Source organism: Tupaia chinensis, unplaced genomic scaffold, assembly GCF_000334495.1.
Source record: "Tupaia chinensis unplaced genomic scaffold, TupChi_1.0 Scaffold000272_1, whole genome shotgun sequence".
In the NCBI taxonomy this organism is placed as follows: Eukaryota; Metazoa; Chordata; class Mammalia; order Scandentia; family Tupaiidae; genus Tupaia; species Tupaia belangeri.
The window spans coordinates 1,771,207-1,793,477 of record NW_006159754.1 but is presented as its reverse complement, the minus strand read 5'-3'; the positions used below and the strand labels follow the sequence as shown (position 1 = coordinate 1,793,477).

At 46.1% G+C, this 22,271-nt stretch overlaps 1 protein-coding gene across 1 annotated transcript in view; it reads left to right on the top strand.

Moving 5' to 3' along the window:
* The window catches only part of SIAH2 (siah E3 ubiquitin protein ligase 2), a 26,232-nt gene extending 5,088 nt beyond the window's left edge, over nt 1-21,144 (top strand). Inside the window, exons 5-6 of the mRNA XM_027772354.1 lie at nt 1-262; nt 19,804-21,144. Of these exons, the coding sequence (XP_027628155.1) occupies nt 1-262; nt 19,804-20,361 (820 nt within the window). The 3' untranslated portion in view covers nt 20,362-21,144. The remainder of the gene's footprint in view (nt 263-19,803) is intronic.
* The last annotated feature ends 1,127 nt before the right edge of the window (nt 21,145-22,271 follow it).

Here is a 22,271-nt window from a genome sequence, read left to right as displayed (position 1 = left end):
GGTGATCTCGGGCCCCGGCGGCGGCGGTGGCGGGGCCGGCCCGGTGTCCCCGCAGCACCACGAGCTGACCTCGCTCTTCGAGTGCCCTGTCTGCTTTGACTATGTCCTGCCCCCCATCCTGCAGTGCCAGGCCGGGCACCTGGTGTGTAACCAATGCCGCCAGAAGTTGAGCTGCTGCCCAACGTGCAGGGGCGCCCTGACGCCCAGCATCAGGAACCTGGCTATGGAGAAGGTGGCCTCGGCGGTCCTGTTTCCCTGCAAGGTAAGCCCAGGAACAGCCCGTGCTCCTCCTCCCCGCGACCTTCCGGAACTCTGTCCTCCAGTCTGCTCGCAGGCCCTGAGAGGCGAGTGGAATCTCTCTTGTCTCAAAAATAATGCTTATACTTTGTCCACCGTGCCCCATGCCCACCTGTCCACCGTGAGAGTTACTCGGGGTTTGCGTTTGCGGGAGCACTGACCCCCGGTTAATGGGTATTCGCTGCTCGTCGGAAACAGCCCGGTGCCTGCGTTCTCCGCAGACGTGTACTCGGGTGTGCTTGGTACGGCTGGGCCGCGCAGGTCAGACGTGGACCCGCAAGCCGACTCTTTTTGGAAATGGAGGGAGCAAATGGGCGACCTAAACGCACCCTTTAACAGCACCCGGCTTGGCAGGATTCGTACTGAATTCTTCCTGCACCCCGCGCCTACGGTCTGCGCGCCTCTGACACGTGGGAGCTCTCCAGAGTGTAGCTAAAAAAAGGGCGCCTATAGCCTGTTTTCCTCCTGCTGCAAGCCACGCCTTTCCCTCGCCTGGCCTTGCGAGGACTGGGAGGGACTGAGGCGTTGTGCAGCGTTTCTGTACTAAGTGGGGTGAAAGCAAGAGTCCGTCAGGAATTGAACCAGGACACACGGGAACTGTCGTTACAGTTCTCTGAAGCCCATCACCTTAGGCTTTATTTAGTTTTCAAAAGTTATCCATGCCCTTGTGGAAAATGCAAACCACCAAAACCAAAGTTAAGTGAAAGGCCAAGCCCTCTTCCCTCTTTTCCCACCATTGTTAAGTTTAGTGTGCGTCTTTCAGGACTTTCAAAGCCATATATGCATATCCCTCACAGCAAAGCGTAGAATCATAGATGTCAGTGTATCTGGAGGGTTTTTTGTTTTTGTTTTTGTTTTTGAGAGGTTTTCGCTATAGGGCACGTGCGCTCACCAGACAGAGAGAGACATAGAGATAGAAAGCGAGAAATCACCCCCCAGGGGGGATGGTCACGCAGCAATCCCTTCTCCTCCATTCTCCTCTCGGCATCTTGGGCACGCACGCACACGCGCCCAGCGTGAGTTCTAAGCCACCGGGTCTGGGACACGAACCACATTCAACTACGTGGGAATCCAGCGACATAGCCATTAGGCTAACTGCTGGTTCTCCGGAGGGTTTTTTAATACCCACATACAGTTAGAAGTTTATCTCCAAAAATGGCCTGCATCTTCCTGTGTAATTCATATTATCACGCATATTTTTTTCTGTCTGAAACCTAGTTAGACATGGTTGCGTTTTCCGTGGCTGCATGGAGTTGCATTGTGGCCATACTGTAACACCTATGACATCTGTCACTTAAAACTCTTCTGGAGCAGTTTCACAGACAGACCTGTCTATACCACCTCATAACCTGCAGCTGGACTGCCAGGAGCATTTTCTGAACACAGAAGTGGAAATACGGCAATACTTTTGAGCTTTTCGTACACGCTGTACCTATGGGGCCCTGTCAGCTGCCTTGCATTTCTCCTTGGCGCTGCTTATTTTATAGGGCAAGAGCTCATTTTTAAATTAAAAATAATCCACCAGAGAATTCAGGCTTGGGACTCAAGTCGGTTAAATGATTTAAATTTGGTCTGCTGCCTTGTCACAAAACAACTTTAAAATAGCATATTCAAATAAGGGTTTGAATCAGTGGTTGGACTAATGGGGTTTCAGGCAACCTTAATCCATTTTTTTTTACTTTTTGCCCCTTTTCACAGAATATCTATTCATTCGCTCTGCTCAGTTGTTTAGGGTAAGAGTTAGAGACAATACTTCCATGCTGTTCTCAGGGTCATAAATAAGGTGGCAACCTTGTGATCATTGGAGATTTGGTGACAGTTGGCACTGTGTAACTATTTGATTGAGGTATGGGGGGGAGGCGAGGTATGGGGGGAGAGGATGCCTCATAAGATTTCTGGGGAGCTCTCTTTCCATCCTTTCATTTACGCCTAACTTTCAGTGGTGTCCGGTGAACTGTAGTTTACAAATGGCATTTGATGTCAATTCTGGAATCATAATTTAGTTTTTAAAATGCCGTCTCAGAATTGTGCCGTCCCCAAGAGAAAGGGAAGGAGACAGTGACAACATGCTGCGTGGAGTGTGAAGTTTCCCTTTCTGGATCTAAAACTCTGGCTGCTCTTGAAGGCCATGTTCTTTCCTAAAACATAGCAGGCTAGTGAAGTCATCCTCACAGAGCAGTTCTCTTGGGGATCAAGGGCACTCAGCCTTTCTGTCCTTATCAGTGGAGGTTTCCCAAGTCTAGTCTGTGAGACTGCAGATGAGCACAGTCGGGACTTTGCTGGCTGAAATTTGTGAAGCTTAACCATCCCCCTACAAACCAGAAAGCAAGCTTAGCATGTGATCGTGGGGTCACTTTTGTGTGTGACACAAAAGTGATTTATAAAACTGGAGTATGCATGGCCCCCTTTGGTTAACCAGTAATCCAAATTGTTAACAGGGCAGCTCAGCCAGTTACTGTGGGTAAACCAAGCTTGGATACATACCTAGGCCCAGCAAACAGCCAAGACATGTTAGCTGGAGAGGGTGAGAAACAACAGGAAGTGGGAAGGTCTGTGCCAAACTTATTTGCAACTGATATGCTTATATGCATAGAAAATCCGAAAGAATCTCCATAAAAATAAGGTGATCCTATGTACCAGAGCCCTGGTCTCAAAAGCGACCTGATGCTACCACCTGATGACGTCACTCTTTGTCTCACCTCTGGGTGCCTTGACTCGGACACCTCTAAGTGAAGAGTCAGACTGCTTGACTTCTAAAGACCTGTAGCTTCTTGCATTCCATGAAAAGAAGGGAAGCTTCGAGGAATGGTGTCGGTGCCCTCTGGGTACCAGTGACTTTGCACAGGTCAACTTTATGACTTTGCCTTTTTCTCAGATGAGTAAATTCATGCCTAGAGAGTGATTAACTGGAACGTGACTTGTCAAGTCACACAGCTAGTAAATGGGTCTCTGTGTGACCCTACATCTGGAAGGCTTGTTTCCTTTGTCCTCTTCTTTACTACATAGAGGTTTGGAATCTTGTGTATCTCCTCCATGTTCCAAATCATAACTCAAGGTTGACACCAGTAATAAACTATCTGGCTGGGGACCAGCAGATGGCATAAGGGTTATGTTGCTGGATTCCCATGTAGTTGACTGTGGTTCCAGTCCCGGACTGTCGGCTTAAAACTCACACAGGGCCCATGTGTGTGCGTGCCCAAGATCCTGAGAGGAAAATGGAGTAGAAGGGATTGTGGTGTGGTCATCCCCCTGGGGGATGATTTCTCGTTTTCTGTCTCTCTGTCTGTCTCTGTCTCTCCAGACAGCACATGCACCTCATAGCAAAAAAACTCTTAAAAAAAAAAAAAAAGCTTACCTGGTTGGATATGTTCACCAGATGGGCCTCTGAAGGCTCCAGCCCAGCGTGACTACATACCTACTCACTCTGAAACGCATTGGCAGGAATTTTGTAGGGCATATGGGCTCTGAAGAGTGGGATAGGAGCAAAAGCTTCCAAACCTAATATTTGGGGAGATATCACCACACCTCTGGACTGCTCATTCAGCAAAAAAAAAAAAAAAAAAAAAAACAGTGTTGCAAACAGCTAGCTTATATAGGTTTGGGGCCACGTAATTAAGAGCCAAAGTGGTGCCAGCACTTCTGACACAGGGTACCACACGCATTAGTTCAGGTCTCCTTTATGAAAAAGGATTGCTATTAGGTTAGTCCATGGCTCTCTTCCACGTGGGTGTTTTTAGCCCATTCAGGCTCGTCCCACACCTGGGAACGCTTGACATCCTGTTCCCATATCTGAAAGCACTACCTCGGCCAGGTGTGGATGTAGCAGAAGCGAAGCATGTTGTGTCAACACATAGGGTACTTCATCACTCCACCGTGTACATTGATCCTGGCCAAGTGTTTCGCTCCGTAACTGGGGGGAAATGTTACTCTACTCCAGCCCATTCACACTGCGATACATTTCATTTCCACTTTTTCTGGCTCTTCTCTAAAAGATTCTAGTCGTACTCCTCAATAAATTTTGTATTTGAATGCCTCAGCCAGAGAAGTCTTTGCCTCGGTTAGATTGTGACATGCTTCTGTTGCTAAAACAGCCATGTCAGGTCAGACAGCCCGGTTGGGAGTTTAAAAGCTCCTCACTGTGGCCTCATCTGGTCCAGTGGAGATAGACTCTCCACAGACCAGCAGGGGTGCATGGGAGAGAGGCTGCTGACACAAGGCCTCAGGGTCCAGGAAACCCACAGCGCAGTGGAGCCAAGGGAGCCACCTCCAAGGAAGGCAGCCTCTATCAACTCTGGGTGGTTGGTGGTGGGGGTGTGGATGCTGACAAGCCAGATGGTCACATCTTTTTCAATAAAAGCCAGAAATCTGGACTTTTTTTTCTTCAACCTCTTTTTTTTTTTCTTTTTTAGTTTTTTTGCCATAGAGACCTTGGGCTTGCCAAAGACAGTGAGACGGAAAGTGAGAAATCGCCTCCCAGGAGGGATGGCCACACCGCAATCCCTTTTCCTCCTGAGATTTTGAATACTCATGCACATGCACCTAGAGAGATTTTTCAAGCTGCCAGGTTCGGGACTCAAACTGTGATCAGCCATGTGGGAGTCCAGCACCCTAACAACTACGCCACTGCTGACACCAATCTGGACCTTTTTAATGTTAAATATCTCAATTTTTTTCTAACTTCAGCTGAATATAAGTTTGTCAGCAGCATTTGCAGGCCAAACCAACCATGCCTACAGGCAAAATTCCAGTGGGCAGGGTACAACCTCTGATCTAGTTCTCTTCTAGGAAGCATTCACTGAACCTGCACGTTCTCCTTCAACTCTTGCCATGAACTTCGGAACTCTGCTGAGGTCCCAACCATAGGTGATTTTGTTGCTTGTTTTCTTGCCATATTTATTTTGCCAAGAGAATATTTTAATCTGGCTATCAGGAGACCTGAACTACTGGCCTTAGTGCCTAGATGTTTGACTTTGTACAAGTCTCAGTACTTTTGCAACCGAGGGTCATTGAGGGAAGGATTATTAGGCTAAATGATTATACCGAGATTCTTCCTTACCCTAAAATTTTGAAATTTAGGGGACCAGCAGTTAGTGTAATGGCTATATCGCTGAACATCCATGTAGTCGACTGCGGTTTGAGTCCCGGACCCGGTGGCTTAAACTCACACCGGGCGTGTGTGTGTGCGTGCCTAAGATCCCAAGAGGAGAATGGAGGAGAAGGGATTGCAGCATGGCCATCCCCCCTGGGGGGGGTGATTTCTCACTTTCTGTCTCTCTGTCTCTCTCTGTCTTTCTGGTGAGCACACGCGCCCTGTAGCAAAAACCTCTCCCAAAAAAAAGAAAAAAAAATTTTTTTTTTTTTAAATTTAGTAAACTGCCCTAGAGAAAAGAGTAGTTCCCAGGACTAGAATTGGGTTCCTTTTCAGGCGTTGTATGATTTTGATCAAGTCATGTACTTCCCTAAGCCTGTTTGTTTATTCATTAAAAAGAATAGAAAAAAATGGACGCAGGTTACTGGGAAATGCAGCAGCAATACAGTGCTCGGCAATGTTGGACCCATGTGGGAAGGTCCTGAGTTCACGTCCTAGGACCGCCCTGCACATGTCAAGCCCGGGTGCACACACCCATGGTCCAGAGTGACTGCAGCAGGGGGTGGATTGCAACGTGAGAACCCTGTTGGAGGTGCCGCTGTCTTTGTCATCCTCTCTCAGAAAAAACAAATACCTAAATGTAAAAAAAGAAAGAAAGAATGGAGGAAACACCACTGGTGGGCGAAGTGCTATAGAAGTTTTTGCTTCATTACATTAAGTGGAAGGTGAGGGAGAGTAGTCGGGTGGTACCCAAATGATGAATGATCACCTGGAAATCTGAGGGGATAAGCCAATTAGCCAAAAACTATTTCAAAGAGCTCTTCTTATCCTCAAAAATTCTCTGAAGACAAAGGCATTTCGTGTGAAAATTGTCCCTGCAATGCTCAGTCCTGCCTGAAATTGACCAGGTTGGCCTAGAAATTTGTGAGAAATGGCTTTTCTATTTATTTTATGTATTTATTTTAGCTAGAGGGTGTATATGCTTGTCAGAGAGAGGCGAAGAAAGAGGAAGAAGAAAACACCCTCTATAGGGAATGGCCACGCTGCAATCCCTTCTTCTCCCTCTGTCCCTCCTTTCAGGATTTTGAGCATGCATGCTCACAAACCTGGCATGTTTCTCAAGCCACTGGGTCCAGGACTCAAACCCTGGTTTTGGCCATGTGAGATCTGGCTACCTTAACCACCAGGTCACAGAGCTGATCAGAGAAATGGCATCTCTTATTCAAACGCACATGATCCTCACTCCTTGAAAGGGGCACACCGTAGATGCACTTTTGTGAAACTGGATGCCAGCATTCAGAGCCACTGTGTGTTGCTGGTGAGTCATGCAGGACGTGATCACAAAGAGTATTAGAATGTGATCCACTGTGGACACCCTGGACAGAAAAATGAGAAGGAAGTGTTCCTAATCAAATGAATCTTTAAATTAAGTTTTAAAGTGGACTTTTTTTTTTTTTTAATTTGCCAGAGGGCACACACAGTGGTTAGAGAAAGACAGAGCAAGGGAAAGAAAAAAGTACCTCTCCATGGTGAATGGGCATACCACAATCCCTTCTCCATTTCTGTATCCTGTAGGGAGTTTGAAATCACATGCACATGCACCTGGCATGTTTTTCAAGCCTTTGATTTTGGACTTGAACTGTGCCATCGGCCATATGAAATCCAGTTCCCTTAACCCTCAGGTCATGGGCTGGACCTAGAATAGACTTTCTAAGGCTTGTAAGAAATACTGTAAATTCTCTAAATGAATTTTGTCACCTTTGCCTCAGATGCCAGTCTTTATTAGTTTCCTGAAAAGTGAGAAAGTGTTATTTTCTTCATTTTCAGTTTGGTAAGGACTTCATGTAATATTTGTAGACCCTATAGCAACTATGAAATAAAAGGTTACCCCCTTCCCAGTTTTTGGTCATGGATAGCTATAGAGATGGATGAGAGGTTTTCCAAAGTCAGATGGGTGCGCTATTTTAAAACTTTGAATACACAAAGGTAGTGTCTTTGGGTCTCTTCTCTCCCCGCCACCATGCTCCCTCTGATTCTAATTTTGAGACAACCCTAGTTGTGCTTCATGCTCCAAATATCCATTCCTTCCCATTGTGGCTGGCTAGTGACCTCTCCAAGCCTCAGTGACTGTTGGTAAAATGGGGTGATGATAGGGTTGTTGTGTGGATCAAACATGGTAACAATTCATGCAAAGTGCCTAGCACAGCCCTGGCAGTAAATAACTGTGAACCGTTAGAAGCTGACAGAAAGCAAATGTCTAAGGTTAGCACCAGGCATAAACTTGAGAAAGAAAAAAGAAAGAAACTAGGGCCAGCCCCATAGGACAGTGGTTAAGCGCTGTGCAAAGGGAGCTGAATCCCATGTGGCCAACCATGGTTTGAATCCTGGCCATGGGTTGCTTGAAAATCATGTCACTCTTGTACGCGTGTGCCCAGGATCTTTATGGGATGGAAAAATGGAGAAGAAAGATTGTAGTATGACCAGGCCCCATTGGGGAATATTCTTTCTCTCCCTCATGCAAGCATGCATCCTCTGGCATGTGAAAAAATCAAAAAAGGAATCTTTATCTTATTTTTTCAGGGATTCTTCCATTCTCTACTTTACTCATAATAACATAGGGTTTTCATAGAACTAGGTGAGATGATTCTGGCTTTGATTTTTTCAGTGATGAGACTTTTTCTACCCATTTCTTTAATGCTTTTTAAAAGGGGGAAAAAAAGTCTTGGGAACCAGCAGTGAGCGGAATGGCTATGTCGCTGGACTCCCACGTAGTCAACCACAGTTCGAGTCCCGGACCCGGTGGCTTAAAACTCACGCCAGGTGCGTGTGCGTGCGTGCCCAAGATCCCAAGAGGAGAATGGAGGAGAAGGAATTGCGGCGTGGCCATCCCCTCTGGGGGGTGATTTCTTGCTTTCTGTCTCTATGTCTCTCTCTGTCTGTCTGGCGAGCGCACGCACCCTATAGCAAAAACTTCTCCAAAAAAAAAAAAAATCTGGTTAGATTAAGCAACATTTAAAACTATATGCATTAGAGTTTATATATTTTATTTTACATATTATATTTTGTTTAAGCTATGATTATTTTTAAACATAGAATATATCATATAAAATTAAAAATTGACTTTTTTTCATTAAAGAAAGGCAGGTAAGATAAGAATCCTACTGCACATGCTGTTTCATAAATGGTTGGAGTTTTTTTCCTGTCTATCATGACTGCTTTTCTTCTTCATTATATTTTTTAGGTAATGTTTTATGTCTGTGTAATATTGCACTTCCATAACAGTACCAGAGTTATGCATCAAGACCTTGTTTGTAATTTTTAATTTGTTTTGTTTTCTCACCATAATTTTAAAAATAAAATATAAGTATACTGTAACTGAATCCTTGAGCAAAGAAAATTATTACTTCCTATGGGTAAATCCCTAGAAATTGAATGGAAGAGTCAAAGGGCATATGCAGAATTCTAAGCTTTTGATAGCAGAGCCCAGCTGTTATCTCCCTTGGAATTGTTCACAGTTGAGTGTCCATTTCTCCCCAGCATCGCCAACACTGGGTATTATCCTTTTGGTTTTCTTAATGTGGCTGCCTGCTTCATCTCCCTGACGTAATCTTGGGTCAGAGCTGGCTGCTGCTGATTACCCACTAACTTCACCATACCCACTCTTGCTTGGAATCACCTATGGCCCCAGGCCCTCTCCTCACCACAACGCATCTGCCTCGCCTGCTGTTGTCTCCATTCACCTCCCGTGTCCTTCTGAAACTCTGACTAATGGTGAGACATGGGCAACAGAGCCCTTCTGAAGTGAAGCAGCAAGGAGGCTGAAGACCTCACTCCAGTGGTGACACCCGCCATCAAGAAGGCAGGGACAGGAGACCACGTGGAGGCTATATCAGGAGGCCCACAGAGGTGCTTAGAGTGGACATTGCTTGCTTCACTTTTAGGCATCCTGCTATTATCGTGTGTCAGCCTCCTAATTACTCTGTAAAGGACATAGGATACAGTATCTCCCCTGGGAGACTTGCCCAAGCTCATAGTTTCTTTGGAGAGCAGACTCCAATCTGGCCTTGCAGTGGCACGTATAGTCCCTTTTCCACCGTAGTCCCCTGCCTTTCTTACTGCCCACTCCATCATGCTGAGGACCAGTGATCCCCCTTCCCGTTCCAGACTCAGGTAGTGATACCAGTAGTACCAGAGGGACTCTCTTACTGGGGTGACCAAATACAATACAGAATGCCCAGTTAAATCTGAATTTCATATAAACAACATATCATTTGGGGGGCAGGGGAGTAAAAGTATATCCCAGATGTTGCCTGGGAAATACCGGGCGTCTTGGGTTTCTTATCTGCTAATCCTATCACTTTACTCTTCTAGTGAATGCAGTTGTTTTAGTTCATAAATGAAGGTGGAGGGACTTACAACTATTTGAAGAGTCGTCAGGAAAGTGATTCTGCAGGGGGCAGGCAATCTGGCCTTGCAGTGGCACGTATAGTCCCTTTTCCACCGTAGTCCCCTGCCTTTCTTACTGCCCACTCCATCATGCTGAGGACCAGTGATCCCCCTTCCCGTTCCAGACTCAGGTAGTGATACCAGTAGTACCAGAGGGACTCTCTTACTGGGGTGACCAAATACAATACAGAATGCCCAGTTAAATCTGAATTTCATATAAACAACATATCATTTGGGGGGCAGGGGAGTAAAAGTATATCCCAGATGTTGCCTGGGAAATACCGGGCGTCTTGGGTTTCTTATCTGCTAATCCTATCACTTTACTCTTCTAGTGAATGCAGTTGTTTTAGTTCATAAATGAAGGTGGAGGGACTTACAACTATTTGAAGAGTCGTCAGGAAAGTGATTCTGCAGGGGTCAGGGGTAGGGGTGGGGGGGAACCTGGCATAGACAAGTAAGGGCATATTGAAAAGGGGTGGGTGAGCCAGCCCCGTGGCCTGATGATTAAGGGAGCTGGATCCCATGTGGCTGACTACACAGTTTGAATCCTGGTCCCGGCAGCTTGAAACACATGCCAGGCATGCATGCATACATGCCAAAAATCCCGACCAGACAGAGGAATGGGGGAGAAGGAACTGCAGCATGACCACGCCCTACTGAGGGTCCTTTCTCCCTCCCTCTCTGGCTCTCTCTGACCGAGCACAAAAGCCCTCTGGCCCTCTGGCGGGGGAGGGGAAGAAAAGAAAAAGAAAAAAGGGTGAGCAAGGTCCTGATAATCAGTATAAAGCCTTTTTTACTTCCAGCTCTTCCTGTTACATACATTTGTCCGCCTGAAGGAAGGAACCTCACAAAACTGGTTCTCCAAGAAAACGTGTGGTCCTTTGCTAACTCTGACTATGGACAGATGAGAAACATACCTGGTCAAAAGTTAACTTTATTTAAAGTTCCTAAGATCAACAAGAAACCCCTGCCAACCAGGGCACCTTTGTAAAACAAACGAACTCTCTTCTTATAGCAGGACATTCTCAGATTTCTGCATAATGATTACACCAAAATCTACCATCAGGACGTCTTTTAGTAAGAAAGCTATGTGCAGCCTGTAGCTTATCAACCGTAGGCAAAAAAAGATGCATTGTAATTAGAACTGTCTTCCCCAGAAGAGAGATCGTAAAATTAACCAGTGAAGATTTACCGTCTCGTCATCTTTGGTGACAGTTTGACAGTCCTAGCGCAGAGTAATACTGTCTTTTCATACTACTATGTGTAAGTCTGTTACTGTACTATTGGTTGATAATTATCTCTTAGTGGAGGTGAGAAATTTACCATTCGAGTTCCGCGTAAACACCCTAAGATTCTTAGAGGAAAGAGGCTAGACAGAGGCAGGTTGAGGATTGTTATTAAGTCACAGATTTCACTTTGTCCTACTGCCCAAGTTTGAAGGCGATTAACTGAGTCTACAACTCTTCGACTGTAATGAAAGTCCGCGAGTGAGTTGTAGACAGCTTACAGACCCACTCAGAGCTGACTTGGTAGGCTCAGGGTCACACAGAACACTAGATACGTGAGTTCTAGTCTCAGCTCCTCGGCCAGGGGTCAGAAACACATTTTAAGCAAGAAGAACACACAGCCATATGGAAAATTATCTGTTGATGATAATGTGTATGATAATGTATTTGACTGGACTAATAATATACAGTATATTCATGCTGGGAAAACTCATTTTGTATGTTCTCATGATATAAAGTAATTGAATGTAAAAATAATAGCAATAAACGATATCTTTGGGAAAACAAAATAAATAAATAATTGAAATTTAAAAATTAAAAAAAAAAAAGCCCAGCAGTGCTATTGTTTCCTGATCTGTGTAAGATTTCAGAAGAGCCATAAACACCTCCATCCCAAATACTTATATGTAAGTAAAATAGGATATGTGAAACACCTTTATGAAAAATGACAAAACAATATATTTTCTTTCATGATCTCAAGGTTTATTCTTTTTTTTTTTTTTTTTTTTTTTTGGAGGGGTTTTTTTTTTAGGGACTGTGCCCCACCACGACACATGTGCGCTCGCCAGACAGACAGACAGAAAGCAAGAAATCACTCCCCAGAGGGGATGGCCATGCCGCAATCCCTTCTCCTCCGTTCTCCTCTCGGGATCCTGGACACGCACGCATACACACCCATTGTGAGTTTTAAGCCACCGGGTCTGGGACACGAACTGCGGTCGACTACATGGGAGTCCAGCAACATAGCCATTCCGCTAACTGCTGGTCCCAAGGTTTATTAATTTTTTAAGGCTAACTTCTATAGTATGACTTCTCATTAAGATGAAATTAACATGGTAGAGAACATTTTATCTCCTGCAGATAAACTTCATATTTATTCATTTATCAAAAAATACTGGATGGGCATGAGGCAGGCAATGAATATTAGTAAATCAATAAAATTAATAGATCCCTAAATTAACTGGAAAATAACCTGTGATGGCTCAGTTGGGGGCAAGTGAACATTTTTAAGCACCTAAGAGCTAGCATGAACTGCTGGAAGTCCTTTTAAACAGTGGTAAAATGTACGTTGAACGGTTGGTTAGAAGTGTAAGTTTTACCATGATGGGGGTCTATATTAGACTTGACTACAGCTCCCATATGAACGAGTCTAAGGAATATCGAGAAAACACAGACTTCAGTAGTCTTCTAGGTATCTGCCACTCATACTGTCAGGAATGTACCCTTGCAGTTGCAGTTGAACTCACTTAGCTCTACTTCCATTTCTGGGTTATTCCCTAGGACGAAAAGAAAAACCTGTGTAAGAAACAGGAAATTGCTACCCTGGAGCTCACCTTCCTGATGGGGTCTGGGATCAAATAGTGGATAATGAAACTCTAACAGCCGGAAACTACATGCCAGGGCCGCAGACTTGATGGGCATCGGGTGCCCATAAACCTAGAGAAGGGTCAGAGGACAATGGAGAGTGCTTTGTTGTCTACGAGAGCCAAGGAAGAGTTGATTGTTATAATGATCTGTGTCGTCGTTGCAAAATGGCATTGGTTCACTAAAATGCCTCCCAAAGCACCTCTAGGAAAAAAAGAAACTATTGCCTTTAGTTGCAATTATATGTAGCTATGTAGGCAAAAGCATATATATATTTTAAAGGCTATTATGTGGGACCAGCAGATAGCATAATGGTTTCATCACTGGACTCCCACGTAGTCAATCGCTGTTCGAGTGCTGGACCTGGAGACTTAAAATTCATGCTGGGCATGTGCACGTGTGTGTGTGTGTGTGTGTGTGTGTGTGTGTGTGTGTGTGTATGCCTAAAACCCTGAGAGGAAAGTGGAGGAGGGATTGCCACATGACCATCCGACCAGGAGGTGATTTCTCACTTTCTGTCTCTCTGACGAGTGCATATCGCTTATAGAAAAAAATCTCTCTCAAAAAAAGAAAGAAAGCTATTATGATTAAACTTAATTCATTCAACCAACTCTGTATAAAAGATCTCTGTCCCCTAAAGGGTAAATAGTGCTAACTCAGTTCTGGGAGCTTTTAATACATTTTTTATATGACTTCACATTTATACAGCAGTTGCAATAATGATACAAAAAAATCCCCACACAGTCTTCATCCAGACTCACCAGTTAATTCTTTGTGTCCCATTTGCTTTATCCTTTGTGCTCTCTCCATTCATAGATACATATTTTTTCTTCTTCTTTTTCTTTTTTTAGGTTTTTGCTACAGAGTGCATGCTCTCACTGGAGAGAGACAGAGAGAAGAAAAGGGAGAAATTACTCCCCCAACCTCCTCCGGTGGCAATGACCATAGAGCAATCCCTTCTCCTCCATTCTCCTCTTGGGATTTTGGGCACACACACACATGCACCCAGCACCCAGCATGACTGTCAGGCTGCCAGGTCTGGGACTCCAGCAGCAAAGTCAGCCATTGGATCCAGCTGCCTTAACCACCATGCCCCGAGATACATTTTTTAACCATTTGAATGTAAACGGCAGACATCCTGCCCTTTTTACCCCTAAATATCTCAGGGTGTTCTAAAATTATTGTTATTATTATTTTAGATTTTTGCCATAGAGCATGTATCCTAACAGAAGAGACAGAGACAGAGATAGAGTCAAGTCAGCCATATGGGATCCAGCGCCTTAACCACCACCCACCTGTCAGCCCCCAAAATAAGGACTTTTTTTACACCATTATGGAACAGTTATCAAAATCAGGAAACTTGATGCACAGTGGTTACTAATATCTAGTCCACAGTCCATACTGAGAGTTCAGCTGTTGCCTCAGTAATGTTCTCTGTAGCAATTTCGGTTTCCCAGGCCAGGGCCGTGCAGCACATCTACCCATCAGTATGGATTTCATGATCTTTACAGCCTTTCTTTCTTTCTTTTTAATTTGCCAGAGGATGCATGCACTCCCTTCTCCTCCATCTCTCCATCCTGTTGAGACATTGAGCATCCACACATATGTATCTGGAATGTTTTTTAAGCCTCCAGACCCGGGACTCAAACCATGTGGTTGGCCATGTGGGATCCTGCTTCCTTAACCACTAGGCCATGGTGCCACTCTCATTACAGCTCTTTTTAAATGGAAAGGAAACACTATTGACTTTTGCTTACTCCAAGGCAAGATCATTTCTTGGATTTAATTCAAAAGTTGATGAGCATCAAGAACGAAATATCGATTGTGCTTTGTGTATCTTGGGACAGTCTCACGAGAGACACTGGCAGTTATCTTGGTAATAAATTTCAGCTGTTTCCTAGGAGGTGCACAGGTGGAGGCAGGGCGGTTACCTCACAGCCCCCGAGAGAGACGCACTTCTGCCGAGAAGCTCGCGGTGCCTCCATTGTAGTGGACCGGTTATTATTAGAGTTCAGCAAATGGTACTTTAATTGTGTGGGATCAAATTTGGTTAAGCAGATTAAACAACTCGTTTAAGGGTAGTCATAGCACCCGTGACGCATACTCGCACCCAGCGAGGAAGGGTTATTTTGCTTATCAACTCATTTTATAAACAAATGCAATGTGACGGTTTATTAGGTAAATAACAGGTGCCCAGTGTTTGACTCTGTTCTGACGCACCTCGGGGTGTGCATCTGTGCATGAGGGGCTTCTATGCCAAAAGGAGAAATTTTTTAAAACTGTCTCATTCCAACTTAAAATGCAACCTTTAAACCCCGTGCCTCGGAAAAGAATGGAAACTATTTACTACTCTCTACAAAGACTTAAAAGCCAGGTACCAGGTGACACATTGGCCTTCAATGACAGGACACGTTTGCACAAGAGTTTGGAGTCATTGCAACATGAAAAGTTTGTAAAGAGAAGTCAGAAATGTGATCTCCACATTTCTTTGTTTCTCATCCTGCCGAACTATCTCCCCCGACCCTACATTCTGCCTTAGCTTTGGTCTTGTCTGTGTGTGTGTGTGTGTGTGTGTGGTTTTGCTTTAGAAAGGTTTACTTAATACTAATCCCCCCCGGGGCAATGAGCAGATATTTCCCTAGGGAGAAATCTCATTTATAGCTGTGGACATGTCCCAGAACACATACACACAGCTTCTGCAAACCAACCCACAGGTGCTTTCTCTTGGTAACAAGCCCTTCCTAATCCAAACAGAGATCCTTCGACCACTTCACATTGGTGGGGCAAGCCCTCACCAGAGTGTGAGAAGTGAAACTTGAGGACTCTCTTGCCAGATGCCCAAGAAGTCTGCGGGGGCCACCCTCCTGGTTACTAATACGTGAGGTGTTGCTGCCTGGTTCCTTAGGGAGTGGTGCTTTGGGGGCTGTTTTTCTCTTTGCAAACCGAGGAAGAAGTTAATATTAGAACCTGCTTCCAAAAAGCATCGTGTCTGTGGATTCCGGGTTTGGTGTGTGCTGGGTTAGAGGCCTGAGGGCAAAGGCAGATATAAATTATTTCTGTTTCTTTTTCTCAAAACATTGATTCTTCCACCCCAAGCTGTGGTGCATGAAAGAGCACTGTGCGGCAGGGCAGAGACGCAGGGCCCTCCTCCCTGGGTGGGCCTGCCAGTGACCGCTCGCCTTGACCAGTCAGTCATGCTCTGAAGCCTCGTTTCTCAGCTGTGAAAAGGGTAGAGTCAGTCTCTGGTCTGCCTCCACGTAGGCGGCCAGGTTGTAGGTGTGAGTCAGAGCTGGCGTTCCGAGCTCCCTTTGGGAGGGTTGGTGACCTGTTGGCCCTGCTTGCTGCCTGGGCCCCTGCACACAGCTGTGAGTGTGGCTGTTTGGAAGCCGGTGTGGCCATTCATCAGAGTCTGTGGTTCTCAGCCAGGGTGATTTTGCGTCCTTGGAGACATCTGGCCATGCCAGGAGACATTTCTGGTTGTCACAACTGAGGAGCAGGGGGCGGTCGCTACCGGCATCTAGTGAACAGAGGCCAGGGACGCTACTGAATACCCTCAGTGCACAGCACAGCCCCACACACAGAACTGCCTGGTCCAGAATGCCAGTGGTGCCACCGTAGAGAAACCCAGAAAATAAGCAGAATGGTCAGACAGCCCTGGACCTGTCTTCTCCACATTCCGTGCCAGAACCAGGTGGACCACTTCATCAAAGTTCCTTCATCTGCCTTTGGCTGTCCTTACACCTTCCTCCTCACCTGTCCCTCCTCGAACATCACCTGCTGCCCTCCTGGTTGTCTTTGGCACGGTTGTCTGTGTTCTGAGGTATCTGAGTTGGCTGCTCCATGAGTGGCCTCCACAGTAAGCGAGGATCTGCCAGCCACCTGTGTGTGAGTTCTAGGACAGGGGCGTGCAGCCCTGGCCACCCTCGGAAACCCACGGAGCTCTTCAAGAATCACAAACCCACGGCCAGGGGCTGGTGAGCTTGGACGTGCTGCTTAGAGGCACCTGGGTAATTTTACACGTAGTCCCTGGGAATTCGCAGACCCCTGGAGCCCTCTCTGATCCCTGGATGGGAACCCTTGATGTAAGTGACAAGAACACCCATCACGCTCTGGGATGTCATTCCGGAGCAATGCCGAGATGGTTAAAAGTATGAAAAACTGGCACAGATGTGTGTGTGTTTGTGCGAAGTTTAGGTCTTCCCCATTCCACCCTCCCCCCACCCTGGTTTTTGCCATAGGGTATATGCGCTCGCTGGAGAGAGACAGAGAGAAAAAGTGAGAAGTCACCCCCCCCTCCCCGTCCCAGTGGGGATGGCCATGTCCCAGTCCCTTCTCCTCCAATCTCCTCTCAGGATTTGGGGCATACATGCACACATGCTCAACATGATTTTCAAACCACTCAATCCAGGACTCGAATCAGTCTGCCATGTGGGACTCCAGCACCCTAACCACCACACCTCTGCTGGTCCCGAGTTTTGATCTTTGTAGAGATCATCTCTAATCCGTACGATAAGGTGGCAACAGGGGTCACAAAGACGCATCCTTACTCAGATGGAAAGAGGACTAGGTTGGCATTGAAGTTCCGTTTGTTTGGAAAAAAAACAGAGTAAGACTTCAAAAATATATTTATTTTAGTGAATAGAGGCTGTGGCAAGATCTTTCCTCGTAAGATTGTAAGATCGTTGTCCACACACATGCAAAGTAATGCCTTTTCTCTGTGTGTGGTTTAGGAGGTTCCCTCTCTCTGTGTTTTTGTTGAAGGGAGAGTCGAATGTGAGAGTTACAAACCAAATCAGATGGTCAGAACACAAGCATTCCTACTTGAGTGGGAGACGGTCTAAAATGGTAGTTAGTGATAGAGAGTCCTCATAAATACTGAGTTCGTGAACACGCAGTGGCTTGGGGCTTTGGGAAGAGGCACGGGTCGTACTTGTTGGAATGGCCTGCACCACGGTCCATCTGTTCCAGGGGTCATTCCCTGCCAGCTGTAAACAGCCCTTTCTGAGACGTCTTCAGACCCAGATATTGAGGGCTTGTTTCAGCCAGAGAATATGCCGGCCTGTGGGCTAGGTCCTGCTATTTTTATTGTGTATGTGTGTTTTTAAACTCTGGACAGAAATACCTCCCTCCTCACTGTCAGAAGAACAGCAGGAGGCTCTGTATTCCCTAGCCACACCCTAGAGCTAGAACATAGTTCATAGGGACTTGTTTTTTCAGGCCTTAAAAGCTTAGGAACACAAAGTATAAATATACATGCGTAAATAAATTTGCCTCCACTCCTGATTAAATTATTGCACACCCAAGCTTTTAAAATTAGGCCAGGGTTTGAAAAGATAAACTAGTAATTACTGAGAAAAGGAACAGTGAATTATTCCTGCCAATTTCTATTGAAGGGTATAATCCACTTTAAAGGGTGGGGAGTGAGCTGCATTTCTTTCTTTACACCACCTCCTTCCTGAAGAGCGGGGATGATCTCCCCAGGAGAGGAGGCCAGCACCTTGGCTTACTGAGCGCTCCAACGGGGAAGGGGTTCTGTGTCTGTTGCTAGTGATAAATTCATCTGTAAACAGTAGAATTTGACTTACTTAAAGTTTATAAGGGGCTTCTTCTATAAGGCAGGCTAGGGTAAAGCAAAACCAGCTGTGGGTTGTTTGGGTTTGTTTGTTTTTTTTTATAACTTTGACACATCTTGGGAAAATGAGATGGCCTTGCCCTTGTTTGGTGCCTTCGTGTCTCAGTGGAGGTGGAGGTGGGGGAAGGGGCCTGGTGGGAAGTCAGCTTACCTGCCAGGCTGCTCGGGTTTCTTAATTCTGCACCACAGCTCAGTACCCTGGGCAAGTGCCTGCTTGCGGGCGGTTCTCGTCTGGTATCTAGGAATGAACGCCGGCATTCCTGGGAGAGTCGGAGCGGACCTCGGATTCCCTCTGCTGTGGTATTTTGCCGTGATAGGTGATGTACCCATCAGGAATGTCAAATTGAGTGCACGGGAGGGAAAGGCTGTGCTTCTCCCCCATTACGGCAGTGCCTGAGGGGCAGGCTGGCCATGCTGGAAAATGTGTCCAGTTCCCATTCTCCGGGCCTGTCATGAACACCTCACATACCTGGGCATAAAGAGATGGGCACTGACCTTGAGGAAGTGGCCTGGGGACAGCACGGCAGCTTTGAGAGGAGGTCAGCCCCTTCTCATCATAACCCCCTTGTCCAGAACCAAATGGACAAGCAGTCTTTGGAGTCAAGTCTAGCTCTGGGATGTGATTTCCTTCCTCCTAAAAAGTAAGGGCAAAGCTCCCCGGGGAAAACATTAACAGAGAAGACAAAGCCATATAGTGAAGGGGTCGCCAGCCTTCTGCCCTCGCCTGGTCCCTCTGGCAGTCAAGAGCAAGAAACCAAAGCCCTCCCCACAGCCCACCTGCCAGTCACCGGTCCAGCCAGGAATGGGTAGAAAGGAACAGAAAAGCATAGCATTTTCAAAACAGTCCCTATGTGAAAACTAGTCTGAAGGTCGTGCAATATACAACCCTACCCCTAAGGAACTAAATTCTTAAAGACTTAAAGATTCACTTATTTTTAATTTTGTTATTATTCTTCGATTTTGATGAGAGAGTTGACAGACAGAGAGAAAGGAAGAATGAGAAAGCAAGCCGCCAGGTCCGGAACTCGACTGTAATTGGACATGTGGGAGTCCAGCACCTTAACCACCATGCCACCTGCTGGCCCTGCAACTGAATTCTTAAAAAAAAAAAAAAAAGTTCATAGAAGATAAGGGGATGTTTTTATAAGGGTGTCTTGCTCAGCAGTTTAGTTTGTTTGAGATGTTTACAGGAAGGGAACTTTAGTACTCATCTTTTTAACAATGTGAAATGGGCGTGGGTATAGAAAGTTGTATATTTCTGGTTGAGGAAATGCCTTTGATTTTATTCGTGACAGTATTGAAGATGAATACATCTTTTAGTCTTAAATACTGCATTTCATTCATCATGGTTAAGATAAGAATGCAGGTGGAGCCCGGGAAACCTGAGTGGGGAAATACCAGAGGAGGTTGGCTTCAGTCGGAGTTCGGAGAAGGCCTGATGGCTCTGTGTGTCCCTTTTGTCCCTGCAGTATGCCACCACGGGCTGTTCCCTGACTCTGCACCACACGGAAAAGCCAGAACACGAAGATGTCTGTGAATACCGTCCCTACTCCTGCCCTTGTCCTGGGGCTTCCTGCAAGTGGCAGGGGTCCCTGGAAGCCGTGATGTCCCACCTCATGCACGCCCACAAGAGCATCACCACCCTCCAGGGAGAAGACATCGTCTTTCTAGCTACGGACATTAACCTGCCGGGGGCTGTCGACTGGGTGATGATGCAGTCGTGTTTTGGCCACCACTTCATGCTGGTGCTGGAGAAGCAGGAGAAGTACGAAGGCCACCAGCAGTTCTTCGCCATCGTCCTGCTCATCGGCACCCGCAAGCAAGCCGAGAACTTTGCCTACAGACTGGAGCTGAACGGGAACCGGCGGAGGCTGACCTGGGAGGCCACACCCCGGTCCATCCACGACGGCGTGGCCGCGGCCATCATGAACAGCGACTGCCTTGTTTTTGATACAGCCATAGCACATCTTTTTGCGGATAACGGGAACCTTGGAATCAATGTGACTATTTCTACATGTTGTCCATGACACACCATGTGGCTTTCGTAAACCGTCAAGGTGATTCGGACATAGCACTCTATGTTTAATAAAGGTTTTTACAGTTCTTTTATTCAATATGTCTTCACAAGCGAGGACCCACAATTACCCCGCATTTTATTTGAACAACAGCTTCTCATCTGGCATCGAACCAACAGAGTTTATTAAACGGAGATGAATGGGGCTGGCTTGCTAGTAATGGGAAGCTGTTCTGTGATCTCAAATCGGCTCTATTATTAAATGTTATTTACTTCCTGGCGACACTTGACAGGGTGCGCAGGGCTCCTGTAGACCAGTGTGTGAGATGGTGGAGGCTCCTGCCCGCCCAGTCCCTTGACGTTGACAGCAGCGCAGTGACTGTCAGCACATTTCTTTACTTTTGTTTTCAGGGGTTAGAAATTATGTTCATCCATTTTTAAAGTGTTTTTCTAACTGGGTGGCTGACCAGGATGTGCAGAGTCACCTAAAGTCTCGTCTTAAACCTGCAGATACAGGGAGCCAGAATCTAACCAATCACCAGCTGATTCTTTTCAACAGTGAAGTTCGAGAATTATTGGGTTAAATGGTGGGAAAGGGTCCAGATTTTAAAGGTGCTTTAAGATTGCCCTCTATTGATACTGTTTGTCTTTCCACTGTTTCATTCCCGCCCCCCATCTTCTCTTCCCCAACCCTCAAATGAAAACTAGAACTGTAGATCCACTGAACACGCTCCTGAGATTGGTCACTCTTGTGTCTGCGTGGACTGCCTAGGAGAGCAAGCCACGTGACCGTTGATCAGACTCACGTCATTAGTTTTTGCTCACCACTAGTACAGACCCCCTGTTTACACAGGCTTCTCTCGGAAGCCCTCCCTGACTATAGGCGTGAAAGATTGAATCAGTAGCATTGGAAAAGCTTTATAACCAATCTCATCTGCTTGCTATTTAAAAGTATGTTTGGATTTGGTTTTGTTTTGCCACAATTCACTTTAGTTTTTTAATAAATATTTTCCAAAAATGAATGTAGTCCTCCAGTGTCCTTGTGCAATAAGATATTATAAATAATGTGTTTTCTAAGCGCCTAAGATGTGGACGTGTGGTGAAGTTTCACTGTTGCCACGGGAGGAGACAGTCATGTGTCCAGGGTCGTGGCATGGGGTCCGAACTCGCGTCTCGGAACCATCGGTGTCACTGGTTTTGCAAGTCTCCTTGCCCAGGCTGCCCTTTCTGTCTGGGAGTGCCTGTGGCAAGGAGAGTGTTTCTGTTACTTCCCAGAGTGAGAAGGAAGAAAGGGGCTGGCCAGTGCACTGTCCAGAGCCCGGAGGTTGCTCCTAAATGACCCTAAGCTCTCAAAAGAATGCAGATGAGCTTTCAGCGCTCGCAGGATGGAAGACTGCTTACCTCAGTGGCCAGATTGCCATTACATAGCACCACGAGGAAGTGATGTCTTTAGAAGTATGGCAAAGAAAAAAGAAAAATAATTTGTTTTTAATGTGAGGTACCGACTTCCGGCAGTTACAGCATTGCTAAAGTAATTTGTTTTCTAGTTTAGTCTTCAAATAAAGTGCAAAACGGTGCCTTGCACAGAAGAAGGTGCTTACCACATGTTTGGTGACTGAATGAAAATCACAACTCTTATCATGAAGAAAGTCTTTTTTTTGGGAGAGGTTTTCGCTATAGGGCGCGTGCACTCACCAGAAAGACAGAGAGAGACAGAGAGACAGAAAGCAAGAAATCACCTCCCAGGGGGGATGGCCATGCTGTAATCCCTTCTCCTTTATTCTCCTCTTGGCATCTTGGGCACACACACACACACGCCTGGCATGAGAAGGGGCTGGCCAGTGCACTGTCCAGAGCCCGGAGGTTGCTCCTAAATGACCCTAAGCTCTCAAAAGAATGCAGATGAGCTTTCAGCGCTCGCAG